Here is a 13,879-nt window from a genome sequence, read left to right on the forward strand (position 1 = left end):
AAATTTTATTTTACTTATCATAATTATTTATGAATTAATATTTTAATCTGTGCAATATATATGCTAAATTTTTATTATATATAAGTAAATTTTATAATATATGTATATATATATATATATACATTATATATTTAAATATATAAATCATATATAAAATTTAGATAAACAGATATTTTAAACATATAAATTATATATTTTTTCCAACAACACATAAATTATATTTTAGATTTATGATAAATAATTTAAATTGTAACATAATATTATTTTTATTTATTTTAAAATATTCAAATTTAATTCATAAATAATTATGATAAACGAAAACTAAATTATATAAGAAGTTGAAAAAATTTCTAAAAATTCTCTTGTTGAAGAAAAGTATTTAAAAATGCTTCTAGTCAAGATACAGGTTCATGTTTAATATATAAAGATTGATTTTAAAATTTTATACTTCCACACACACATATATACACACACTAGTATTTTAGTTTATGCATTGTATAGACTAAATATTTATTATGCATAACTAAAATTTATAATAAATCATATAATAAGTAAATATTATGTTGCAATATATAAATCGTATTTAAAATTTGTATAAATACATACTTTTACAAATATAAATTATATTTTAGATTTATGGTAAATAATTTATATCATAGCACATAACACCTCATTTTTCATAAAATATAATATAAATATTTTATTAATAATTTTTATATTTTATTTTATTAATAGAGACTGTTAAATATTTATTTTAATTATGTAATATATTTTAAAATATATTATACGACACTTTATTAAAAAATAATATAGCAAAAACATTTCCCATTTGACAATCCTTAGTTTTGTGGCCCATGGCTCCACACTCGTCACACATGAGTAGAGCAATAGGAGCTCCCATAATTTTCATTTGTATGCACATTAGGGTCTCCATAAATTTAGTCAAGGCATCTAATTTTTTATTGACTGAAGACTACTCCTCCACTAGATATGTCCCTATTGGTTTCTTTAGTATCTTTCCATTTACAATAAGGGTTATGTAATTGTTGGAGGCTAAGTCTTCAATTATTTTTTTATTTAATTTTGAGACCCATAAAAAGAGTGGTGGGAAAACTTTTGGAAGTCAATCTGAACCGTAAAACACAAGTTCAGATATATCAATACAAGAGACGGAAAAAAAAAAAAAAAAAAAAAAAAAAAAGAGGAACTCAATAAATGGGAATAGTCGAAATTTCAGTTCTTAGTCTTTGTTGCTTCTCTCTTCTTCTGACTCAAGAAGGTCTTCCAACACCTTGTTATATATCCAAACACTCGAACTCAATAACTTCCTTCCGTGGTGAAGTTGCAATTACCATAGTAGAAGAATTTGATGATAGAAAAGTGAGATGAGGATAATACTCATTAGGAAAATTAAGGATTGCAAGAGCACCCCTCAAACCAATGGCTGCACGATCATAAGCTCTAGCTGCTTCTTCTGCTGTGTCAAATGTTCCTAACCATTGTCTTCCCGTAGGTTTTGTAGGGTCTCTAATTTCTGCACCATACTTACCCCATGGCCTCTTTCTCACACCACGGTACCTCACTTCTTCCCCTTCTCTCTCTTTGTCTTTATGTGCCTCCTCCATACGTTATTGTTACCTATTTTGAAACAGTCTCCATAATATTTCTACTTCTCTTTTCACTCTTAACTGTGAGGTGAGGCCACTTATGTTTATGCCTTTCATGTGTATGTATATATAGGCAGATTACATATGTAAAAATTGGGTCAAGTTCTAGGTTTTATTTTTTGTTTGTTCCTATATTGACTTGATTTTTAGCTTTCGCGAGGAAGTGTAAAATTTCGATTTTTCTTTAACTTTGCCATGGATAAAATGATATTATGATTATCCATCCATTTGAATTGATGAGATAAAATATTAATTTTTAAATTTTTACAAAATTTACAAACTTAATCTATGTATTAATAGCTGTAAATTCAACGGTTGGATCGTTAAAATTTAATGTAAAACATGAGTTATTGAATGAAGTAAGTCTAGGTAGAATTATTCCGAGTGCAAACAAATCCCATATATATATATATATATATATATATATATATATATATAAATATAGGGTCTACATCAAATTTCAACGATTCAGCTATTGAGTTTAAAGTTCTTAAAGTATAAATCAATTTTACAAATTTTTAAAAAATTTAAAAACTATATGATACTTAGTTTTATTAATTTAAATTAACGTATAAAATATTTTTATGATTATCTGTTAATTTGAATAATAAAATGAAGTATTAAATAATTTTTAAATTTTTAAAAAAAATTTCAGACCAAATTTATACATTAAGAATTTTAAATTTAACCGTTAAATCATTTAAATTTGAATTTGATATTTTATTTAAAAGAATCGAGTTTAATATTATTCAATCTAATAATTACTAAAGAGAGGAATAATTATTACTCAGGGTACTTTTATATTTTGGAATGAATTCAAAAATAAAACTAAATAACCTCAAGCGTGTGGTTCAGTGGTAGGGGTTGATCCACGCTTAAGCAAGGTCAGGGGTTCGAATCCTGCCTTGTGTATGCAGTCGCGTTAAATCTTGGGGCCAGCTATCCCACCCTTTGAGGTGCCTCCAACGTAGCGAGGAGATTAGTCACTGCTGTCGGCGGCAGGGACGAAAAAAAATAAAAAATAAAACTAAATAAATAAAATATGTGGACAGGGTCCAATGCACAAAATTTGTCGTATGATGAGCATAGTTGTCACTTCACATCCAACATTAGTTTCTTTTTTCTTATTTTAGATTATTATTTTCATACATTAATTTTTTTTTATTATTTTACTTTCATTTCACGTTTCTCTTACTATTTCTTATCACATGTATTATCATATCTATCAGTTTTTTTTTTCTCTCAATCTCTTTTCCATACATACACTTCAAATTTATTGTGTATGTTTAGTACCTGCCACTAAGTTGAAATGAAATCAAGTGAAGTTAACTTTTATTGTTTAAAAGAGAAATATATATTATTTTAAACACTATATATATATATATATATATATATATTATTTACTGAATTTTAAGAGAATTAGAATTATTGAACCTTGTAACAGTGACAGATCGATCATCCGACGCGTTTCGAAAACCGGAGAGTCAAGATAATATTTTTATTTTACATGAGAATATAAAGTTAAAAACAGTAAAACTTAACTAAGAATGAATTATTTTAATAGTATTAAAAATAATTTGAATTTGAGTATATAGAATGTGTCCCACATTACCTAAATTACGTAAGTACACACGTCGTACGTTTCATTTTATTTTATATTAATTTCATGTTTTCTTATTTGAAAGATATGTGATAAAATTAATTATATATATATATATATATATATATATATATATATATATATATACGATAATAAAAATATCTAAAAAAACAAAACTTTATTTAACAATTTTTTTGATATTCTACCCTTTCATTTATTTTATTTAAACTCAAATCCTATATAAATAAATTTCTCATTAAGTATATAAGAAAAAAGTTCTCTTATAAGTTTAAATTAACTTTAACAAAAAAAAATTCGTGTTCGATTTCTTCCATATGCGAAAACCTTTTAATGTAATGATAATCACACTACCAAAATGAGATTTGTTTCTAATTCAATGAGTTAGAGATTCTATATATTATGCATTTTAATTTATATAAAATTTTTCTCATTTAACAAAAGTAAGTATCCAAAAAAATATAATTTTTAAAATAATTAATTTATTTTACTTTCTAATTCTTTTAATATAAGCAATTGCTGATAAATTTATCTAAATAAAGCTTTAAAATCCATGTTAATTAATGAATTAGTTGTAGTTCATAAACCAGCTGTAGATCATTTGACTTGTGTGTTAATTATTTGATTTGACATTTAAATTATTTGAATTGATCCGGTGTTGATGATGTGACCTGAATTCAATTCGATTCTTTTCGAAAATAATGAATTACATGTATATGATGAATATTAAGCTTAGGAAAATTTATTTTTCTCGTATTACAATATTCATATTGAAATTAATTAATTTTTATAAAAAAATTAGTTAATTTGTAAATATAATTCCTTTTCGAGACAGTTTTTCTTGTAAAAAAATTTAGTGACCACTGCATTATTTAAATATTATAATTCTGTAATGGTGAAGTTGAGATAATTCATGCTCAAGTTTGAATTTTGTTTTATCATTGTAATTTTTATTGATGAAAAAAATATTACAACTTTGTAATGGAAATGATTTTCAAATTTGTTAATACATATATAGAGTCATGAATAGACCTCATTTCTTTAAAAGAGTAAAGTACGATTTGTAAGTTCTGTGATTTTCTAATACATCAATTATAGAAAATTAAAGGATCTTTGAAATTTATGATACTCACATAATAATAATAAGAAAGTGTGTACCTTTCTCCATAGTAGAAAATTCCTTTGATCCTTAGAGTGCTTTGATCTTCTTGAAGAGAACCAAGATTTTGACTTTTCTTTCTACTCTCTATCTTTCGTGATGGCTAGAGTTTGAGAGAATACTTTTTATCACGGGTATGAACCTTGTCTCACATTAGTGGATATTTATAACCTGTAAAGATTATTATTTCCATCAAATAACAATTATTCTCATAAATGCTCCATTAAACTCATTTATGATTTAGTCTTTAATTATTTAATTATTTATTTATTAATCCCTTTATATTTTACATATTTTCCACATGAGACATAATTATCTTACACGATTATGATATGAAAATCAAATAATAATAATATTATTTGATATAGGAATGGTAATGAATAAGGTCTAATCCGTGTAGATAAAATCTTATAATACTTGTCTATATATTTTGGCATGTTTCAAAATAATGTTTATACTCGACTTAATACTCACACGAATAACAATGTTGATTTCCATCCTTTTATTCATACCTAGATATTGATATTCTTACTTAAACTCACACTTTACTTATATATAAAGTTACTAATAATATAAAAAAATTAATTAAAAGAATTATACAATTATATTAAAAATTTATTCTTAAAGAACCCTTGTTTATAGAGTATACTTCGAGAAAAATACTTTAAAGTTTTTTTTCCTATGTAAAACCAGATCAATATAAACAATAAAGAACACAACTAGTGTTACAAAATAATTATTTTCTCTCAAAAGATACCATTATATCCAACTTCAAATTAATAAGCGATTTAATTCTCTGTTGCTAGAAAAAGCACAGAGAAGTTAAAAACAAATAAAATACTCCCAGTGCCATTAAAATATACGAGTTTAGAAAACAAAATTTTTGTTCACAATTGAATAATCAAACATAATATTGGAATTAAAAACAATGTTTAACAAATTTTTCTTTTAAATATTGCCAAATGAAAATTAGAAACAATAGTTTTTAGTTCAATCTAGCAAGCAGGAAAAAACAAACTTGCTACAATGAAATCAAGGCTAAACAATTTTTATAGTGGTGTTTAGATGAAACAACGAGAAAGTGAGACAATAGTGGTGCATGAATAGTGGTGATAGAACTTGATAGTGTGGTTACGTGTAGCTTCAGATGGCCGTGTCACACTTGCACTCGTGGTGAAGGTCAAAGTTGTAGTTGCACTTGATCAGGTGAAGCTTAAAGTCGCAATAGCCCAAGCCACGAACTCATAGTGGTATTCACTACAACAAAATAGATTTTTAGTGACATTTAATATGATTTTTAACAACATTTTCACAATAGTCATTGTATGCAGTGTCGTTAAAATATTTAGCGGCAATTATTCTGAATACTGGTAAAAATCCTTATAATGGTCAGCAAAAGTGTATAATTTTTTATGATATTTTTTGCTTTCTACTCGATGTGAGACTTGTAAGATGAGAATTATCTTTTACTTATATATTTTATCAATAGTCGATATGGGATTTGGATTTTTTCCAGTACACCTCCTCAAATGTAAGAACTATTGAGAATAGTAAGTTATAAGTCTAACTTAACCTTACAAAACAAACTTGTAAGGTGAGAGTTATCATCTATTTATATACTCTTTAATTATCTTATTTCTGGTCAATGTGAGACTTAAGTTTTTCTAAATAAATAATTGTTGCTAATAGTAAATTTTGGTGTGATATAAATACATTTTTAGTGATCATTATATATTAGTCATTAATAATTTTATTAAATAACAAAATAAAGGCAATTAATTTATTGCCACTAAATAATTGTCGGTAATAATCAATTTTGTTGTAGTGTATTGTGCAGTTACACGATGTCAGTGTCACAGTAGAACTGTGCAAACGGTGAAACTGAAACTCATATAGTCGAACTCATAAAGGAAAAGAAAGGCACTACACAATTATGACTCGTGAAGGGGATGAAATTAGATTTAGGATTTCGCTATATTGTTAGAGACTCGTACTATTAGTATTAAATTATATATATAGAAGGGATCCACTTACTTTATTTAATAACGCATGTTCTACATCAAATTTTAACAATTCAATCATCAACTTAGGAATAGTGAAATTGTTAGGATCCTTCAACTTAGGAGGTAAAGTCTTCTAAATGATGATGCTACATATCTTGCATCTAATTCAATAGTGTCATCCTCTATGAACTTTCTCTTTTTTGTTAATAACTCCTTTATGAACTTCGCATAGGTAGACATTTTCTCCAATGCCTCAGGAAAATATATGTTGATTTAGAGCCTATTTAAAATATCCATGAAATGTGCATATTGTCTTTCTTTATCTTTTTTGGTAGGTACTAGAGGGTAAGGTAACTCTTTTATTGTTGTAGGATTCTCACTTTTTTTTTTCTCTTTCACCAATTGGTGTTTTAGCCTTTTGTCACCTTCTCCTTCGCCCACCATTTTTTTCTATTTATTTAACTTTATTTCTCTCTCTCTTTCTCACTTTTTTATTCTCCCTCAATATATATATTTTTTCTTTTGCTACCACACATACTTCTTTCCACTCCTTGTCACTATAACACTACATCTCCCACTAGATTGTGTGTGAGAAACAAACTTACCAAAACAATCCCTACTCAAGCCAAGTAGAGAGTTTCCCCATCTTGATCTCCAAGTCTCTAATTGCAGCCAATGTATTCTTCTGATTAGTTCTATTGAAATTCTCACCTTGATGACCTCCATATCTTCCTTGATTGCTCATATAGTTCATTTCTTGTTGAGGTTCCTCCACCATTGCTCCACATTGCCCTTGGAAATGTGTGGCTCCACAAATCTCACACCCACTAATGTAGTATGTAAAAGCTAATGCAAGTGCCTAGGGTTGTAATTGTTGGATTTGTTGCGGCATAGTTTCTCCACTTTGTTGTTCAGTATCTCAAATTGTCGTGTTAGGAGTTTGTTTTGGGCCAATATAGCTCCATTGGGACCCAACTCATACATGCCCTTCTATGGTGCAAATCTCGTCCTATGGGATTCAATGTGGTTGTTGGAGATATTGTTTATGATGATGAATGCTTCTTCTAGTGTCTTGTAGTTTATATTTCCTTCATTTGAGGCATCCAGAATGAGTTTATTATCATATAGCAGTCCATCCAAGAAAGTACACATCTGATCCATATCATCCAACCCATGGTTAAGACACTTCCCCAGCACATTTTAGTATCTGTCCCATGCATTCAATAATGACTCATCTACCTCCTACTAAAAGTTGTTGATGATCATCTTGCACTGCTTATTTTTTTAGAGGAAAGTAATTCTCTGGAAACTTATTAGCTAAATCATCCCATATAGGAAAAATATTGTGTGGAAATAATTGTAGCCAATAACTTGCTCTCCTCATGAATAGTGAAAAAAGGAACACTGCCAATTTGATGTTGTCATCTAGAACACCTTGATATTGCATGACACTACAAATTATGATGAACTCAAACAAATATGTAGGAGGATCTTCGTCATTGGCTCCAAAAAATTGATTCTCCTTTATCAGATTCAGTAATGTTGGCTTAATCTTAAACCAGGTTGTGCTGGTAGTAGGTCGTCCAATTCTATTGAACTCACTAAGGCCACGATGTGCCATGCAGTCATCCATCACCCTCTTTTCTAGTTGTGGATTAGGAGGAGGAGGAGGAGCAACAATAACAGTAAGGGATAAATTTATATTTGCTCCTGCTTCTTTCATTAGCTCGATTGTTGAAGAAATTTGACTTGCTAAAAGTTGTCTCCTTTGTAGATTGTTGTTTCTTCTACAAGTCCTACCATTTCTGGGTTGTAGTATACCTTTGCAACTAAATTTTGACTTCGCATAAACATAATCAAGCTAAAATAAGAATAAGTGAGATCTAATAAAATAAAAATAAAATTGATTGAATAAATAAAATTAAAAAATTTAAAACAAGAATTAAAAACTTAATCTTGCACCATATTATAATTAAACAATTATAAGAAGCAAGTCCCTGACAAAAGTGTCATTTACTTGATACGTATTTAGCAAGTATACCAATTGTTATAGGTAGTAAAGAGGATAAAAGTCCAAGTATCGAATCCACTCAGACTTAAGTTTATAATTATTTAATATAATTGTAGTACTAAATAGATGAATAAGAAATTAAAATTGTTCAACAAGAAATATTTAAATTTGCTAAGAATAAAGTAAGCAATAAATAGTGAATAATTTGAATTTATAGGAAGAAAACTCATAGATTGATTCACTCACTATTCCTATCCAAAATCTCTTAATTTTCCATTCAAAAATGCAATATTATACAATTAATTCAACAATTCATAATTGTATTTAAATCTTAATTCCTTAGGTGATAAATTCTAGTTTGTTTAAGAGAAATATCAATTCCTTGGTAATTTTTGCTAAACAATCCTGCAATTAGGTCAAGGATAAAAAGTTGACTAATAAGGTTTATCTCATTTGCTTGGTACTAAATGTTATTAGCATTTTATCTAGGTCATAATTTAAAAAGAGGCTTTCCAACCTCAACTAAAAGTTATGAAATCATGAAGACGTTGGTTAAGTCACAACAAGCATTAAGAACAAGAATAAAATGATTAACTACATAAATACTTTATTGAAGGAAAAATGAGGAAACATTTACATATATAGTTCAAGTAGCTATCTTAACCTGCAACAATAGAGACTTAGTCACTCATGACTAAGGATTACACAACAATAGAAAGACCTTCAAGCGATCCGTGATTACAATGATGATCTCATAGAAACACTCTCTAATCTCTCTAGAATTATGCTAAGATGAAAAAGAATGATCAAAAATTGGATAAAGATACCTCATAGACCTTGACTTTATAAGAATTCTGATTAACTTTTAGATATGATTCACTCACTTAGAGTACCTATGTAGCTTGCTCTTAGTAAGCATGTATGTGCTTCCAAGGATGGTCTCCAACTCCACTCATTCAAAGTGCCCATGTTGTTCACGCTGAGCGACCAAGTATATACTTCTAGAAGTGCTCTCTAACTTGGCTCGCTTAGAGCGTCCATGTTGCTCGCTCTAAGTGACTATGTATATGCTTCCAAGATTGCTCTCTGACTTGGCTCCCTCAAAGCGTCCATGGACACTCTGAGTGACCATGTCTATGCTTTTGGGATTGTTTTTTGACTTAGCTCACTCTAAGCGAATTTTCCTAGCTTGGAACAAGTCTTTGGTGTAGGTTGGAGCAATGATTCCCCTTTTAGCCATGTAGCTTTCAAATTATTTTCTACTTATGTCGTATTTCAACAAAGAAAACATAAAAAAATCTAATATTTAAACAATTAAGTTCTAAAATGAAATTAACTCTTGACTACATGTTTTGTAGCCAAAACAAGAATTAAAAGCATAATATATATTAATAATTACCTAAATTAAATAAATTATATATACATATTCGGGAATTATGAGTCTTTTAACAATCTTATTCAAGTCAATTGACTTATTTGAGGCATGCAATAAGGGAACAAGAAAAAAAGTTTTTTTAATCAAAAAATATTACTTCCATTTCAAAACCACTATTGAGTTGTTGCGCATGATTTAATTGGGGCAACTAGAACATCCTTTGTTAGTGATAAAAGGTGTGGACTAGTTGTAATGGACAATTATACAAGATGAACATGAATTATACTCTTAACTCACAATGGTTAGCTTTTCAAGGTCTTTTTTGTATTTTGTAAATGTATTCAAAATGGAAAGGTGTTTGCATCACTTCAACTAGAAGTGACGATGGAGTATATAATTTGAAAATGAATATTTTCTAAAGTTTGGTGGGGTTAATTGTGTCCATTAGAGTTTCTCTACATAAAAAATATCACAACAAAATTGTGTGGTGGAGAGAAAGAACGTGACATAATAGGAAATGACTAGAACCATAATGACAATCTCACTCTTATAAACTTTTGATCTTAAGTTGTAAAAGTTGCATGTTATCTTCAAAGATAAATATACATTAGACCTATTTTGAAAAATAATCCCTATTATTTATGAAAAGAAAGAAATCTCCACATTCCTATTTTCATCTTTTTGACCGTCAATACTTTATATTTGAAACACTAAAGATAATTTGAATGTTTAATTAACTCAAAGGTTGATAGAGGAATTCTCTTTTGATACTTAAAAAATTCTAAGGCTTGTAAAGTTTATAACTCTAGAAACTTAATCATGGAAGAGTCCATACATATTAAATTTAATGACAACACGCCTAAAAAGGAATTATCGAAATTGGACGATTTTTTTTGCAAATTTTGATCTCATTGGAAGTGAGCCAAAGCAAGCATCCAATGAGTCAGAACATAGCTCGTCCAAAGAAAAAGTTCAAAAACTCTGGTAGAAACTGAAAAAGAAATAACTATCACACTGAAGAGTAAAACATTGGAAGAGTCCATTACATAATGAGAACTATATCAACTTTTAAGGATCAAGCTCAAGTTGCACACTTGTCAGAATTGGAACCAAAGACAATGGATGATTCTCTACCAGGTGAAGGTAAGGTTGGGTGAAAGCTATGCAAGAGAAGTTTGACCAATTATAAAAGAATGATGTTTGGAACTAGAACCTTGTTCCTTTGGCAGTAGAAAAGTCAGTCATTGAAACCAAGTGAGTGTTCAAAACCAAGCTTGATGAAGTTGAAAATGTGGTAAGCGCGCATAGATGTTATTTTAAAGTCCATGAAATACAACTTTTGATCTTATCTAATAGAAACAAATTAATTTAGTTTGTTATCAGAATAATTTCAAATAGAGTTATCTTGTAATTGTTATTTAAAATAGTATTTGAAATTATTCTGACTAAATCAATAGTTTCGATTTTAATAATAAAATATGGCTTGCATCTTTGTCAAAATATTATTGTGGATAACTTCCACGTTAATAAAATGGTGATAAATATTACATATATTTATATTAATTATATTTTTTTGCTAATAAAAAATATAATAATATTGTACTAAATTATTATTTATTTGGTAAAATTAATTTTTTAATTTAATTATCAAATAAGTATTTTCTTATGCAAAGAGTAGAATGCTCGTTTGTATATGATCACATAGGCAAAATATACTAAACTAACAGTGAATTAATCAAAACTAATTTATTAATCAAGGTGGCAACCACTACTTAATGTCATGATAGCATGAAATAACATCATTTGCTTTCAAGAACTGTATCTGTCTGAAGGGCACACTAGTAATCTTCTCGTATTCTGAGGGCTGAACGAGAGCTCCGATCGAATATTCCGGTGAAGGGGAGGTACCTGCAAAAGACACTCCGACGCTCAAGTCAGGACAAAGCACAAATATCGATAGTAATTAATGAACAGTGACGTTACCTCGTGACATGAGCTTTATACTGACATTTATGAGCCCTGACCTCCCTGGGCCCTGTGGCAGGATTACCGTATTAGGTAATACGCCTCTAATCGGTTTATTGGTGTGATTAACTCTTAATCCTTAATTAGAGGGAGTCCTTAACTCTTTATTAGTGAGAATCTGGATGGATCATCTGGTTGCTGATCGGCCACCTGGTTCGGCTATTCGGGTGCCGAATGGGTGTCGGCCATCAGGTGGCCGAATGGCCGAGCCAGGTGGCCGAATGGCCTTGCTAGTACACTTGCCCCCTAGCCTTGTGGGAGGGATACCTTCTGCAAGGGTACAAAGATGCGGTTAAGTTATAGGGTAGTCGAGAGGTTGGGATGATCTCCAGCGTTGGATCTTGAAGATTAGGCAGTTACATTTTTTAATTTTTCCTGCCCTTTCCCTTTGCTATATATAGTGATGAGTGGTAGGGCCTTTTACGCGTATCGCTCTGAGCCGAACTGCATTTTCCGAGCCCGTTTGAAGATCCAACCGTGCGTGCCGAGTGACCTTCCTGAATTTACATTGCTGGTAAGTCTTCTGCTATGGCTACTTCATCTGAAATCTCTTCGGCTAGTGAGGTTCGGTCGTCATCATCCGAGGGGTCATCATCCAGTGATTCGGGGCATTCGCCGAATGAAGATGGACGATCTACCGAGAGCACGAGCGCATCCGAAGAGGCCTCGACCAGCGGGAGTGATGGGGTGCCGATTAAGACTAAGCGTGTCTTAAATCGGCAAAGATATGGGCCTTCCGAAGTGCCAGAGTATGAATGGGTTAACGGAGAGGTGACTTCATATTACTCGCGCTACCGAGACACCACTATGATTACCAACCTTCTGGAGTACACGAAGTGTTTGTATTTTGACGCGAAAGAGGAGCCATATCCAATCGGGGTTCGAGCGTGCCGAAACAACGCTTTCCCCGATCCCGACATGGTCTGTTTGGACAAGCAAGCCGAGAGAATGGCATCGTTCTATATGTATGACTGCCTTTTGAGGGATTTGAAAGTGACACTACCATTTGATGAGTTTACGATGGGAGTTCTTCGGGTTTTGAATGTGGCGCCGACCCAGCTTCATCCGAATAGCTGGGCCCAGCTTCAAGGGTTCAAACATTTATGCCGATGTGTAAATATTAGGCCCTCTCCCTTTCTTTTTCTTTACTTTTATTCGTCTCGGCCGTCAGACTTGGCGAAGTGGGTATCTCTTAACCGAGTGGGGACTCGGCAACTTTTGGATAGTTTTACCTCGTCGTATAAGAACTTCAAGGCTGGATTCTTCCGAGTGACCATTCGGCCGAACGGATGACGTTTCTTCTTCGGTGTTGCTGGCAGGAGTTTGTTTCCGTTATATTGGACACGTGCCCCTCGGCCATACGATGAAGTGCCGGACGAGCTTCTCACAGCCGAAGAGCAACAAAACGTTCAACTTTTGCTTCAACTTCCTCGGCGTTTGCCGACGAGGTCGCTGATTAACTTGGTCGATTCATCCCGATGGGATTATGATTTGATAGGTGAGTGACTTTCTAGTTTCGTCCTTAAGCTAAATTCCTATTGATGTTCACTTGGTTATTTATGCAGGAATCATGGTGAAGAGTGGTGCGAACGAGTTCAATATCCGCGACCTCCTTGCCAATCGGGTGCAACAAGTGAAGGCTTCTGGGATGATGGGTAGTTCGTCGATTGCCCCATCGCCTCGGCCAGAACAAGACAACCGGAGAGCCATAAAAGAAAAATTGCCGAAGAAAGGCCTGAGAAAACCAAAAGGTCAAAACAAACCGTGTCCTCACCGGGTGGAACGGTAATTTGCGTCCCCCTTGGTTTGATGTCTCGGTCCTTTTGGGGTGAAGGTGTGTCTGCCGATTCACTTGTTCGGCCGGAGGGCTTCTCGGAGCAGGGCTGAGAGTTACTGGGTCAGATGGACGCAGTATCAAAGTGGAAATATTACTGCAAATTACAGTTTCGGTCCTTAGCATTGGTGAACCAACTTGCCATGGGGCCGATTGGTGAATTGATGCAGATGAGGCAAAGATTGGA

At 31.4% G+C, this 13,879-nt stretch overlaps 1 protein-coding gene across 1 annotated transcript; it reads right to left on the reverse strand.

Moving 5' to 3' along the window:
• Positions 1-938: 938 nt before the first annotated feature.
• Positions 939-2,372, reverse strand: LOC109803155 (ethylene-responsive transcription factor ERF098). The gene has a single exon (XM_083059461.1). The coding sequence runs from the start codon at positions 1,623-1,625 to the stop codon at positions 1,296-1,298; it is 330 nt and encodes a 109-aa protein (XP_082915587.1). The 5' UTR covers positions 1,626-2,372; the 3' UTR covers positions 939-1,295.
• Positions 2,373-13,879: the final 11,507 nt, after the last annotated feature.

The sequence above is a fragment of the Cajanus cajan genome, chromosome 1, assembly GCF_000230855.2.
Source record: "Cajanus cajan strain Asha chromosome 1, NIPB_CcT2T_4, whole genome shotgun sequence".
NCBI classification, from domain to species: Eukaryota; Viridiplantae; Streptophyta; class Magnoliopsida; order Fabales; family Fabaceae; genus Cajanus; species Cajanus cajan.

Bases quoted from the DNA above. Each gene is read 5' to 3' on its own strand.
- LOC109803155 (XM_083059461.1), bottom strand. From the start codon at position 1,625: ATGGAGGAGGCACATAAAGACAAAGAGAGAGAAGGGGAAGAAGTGAGG.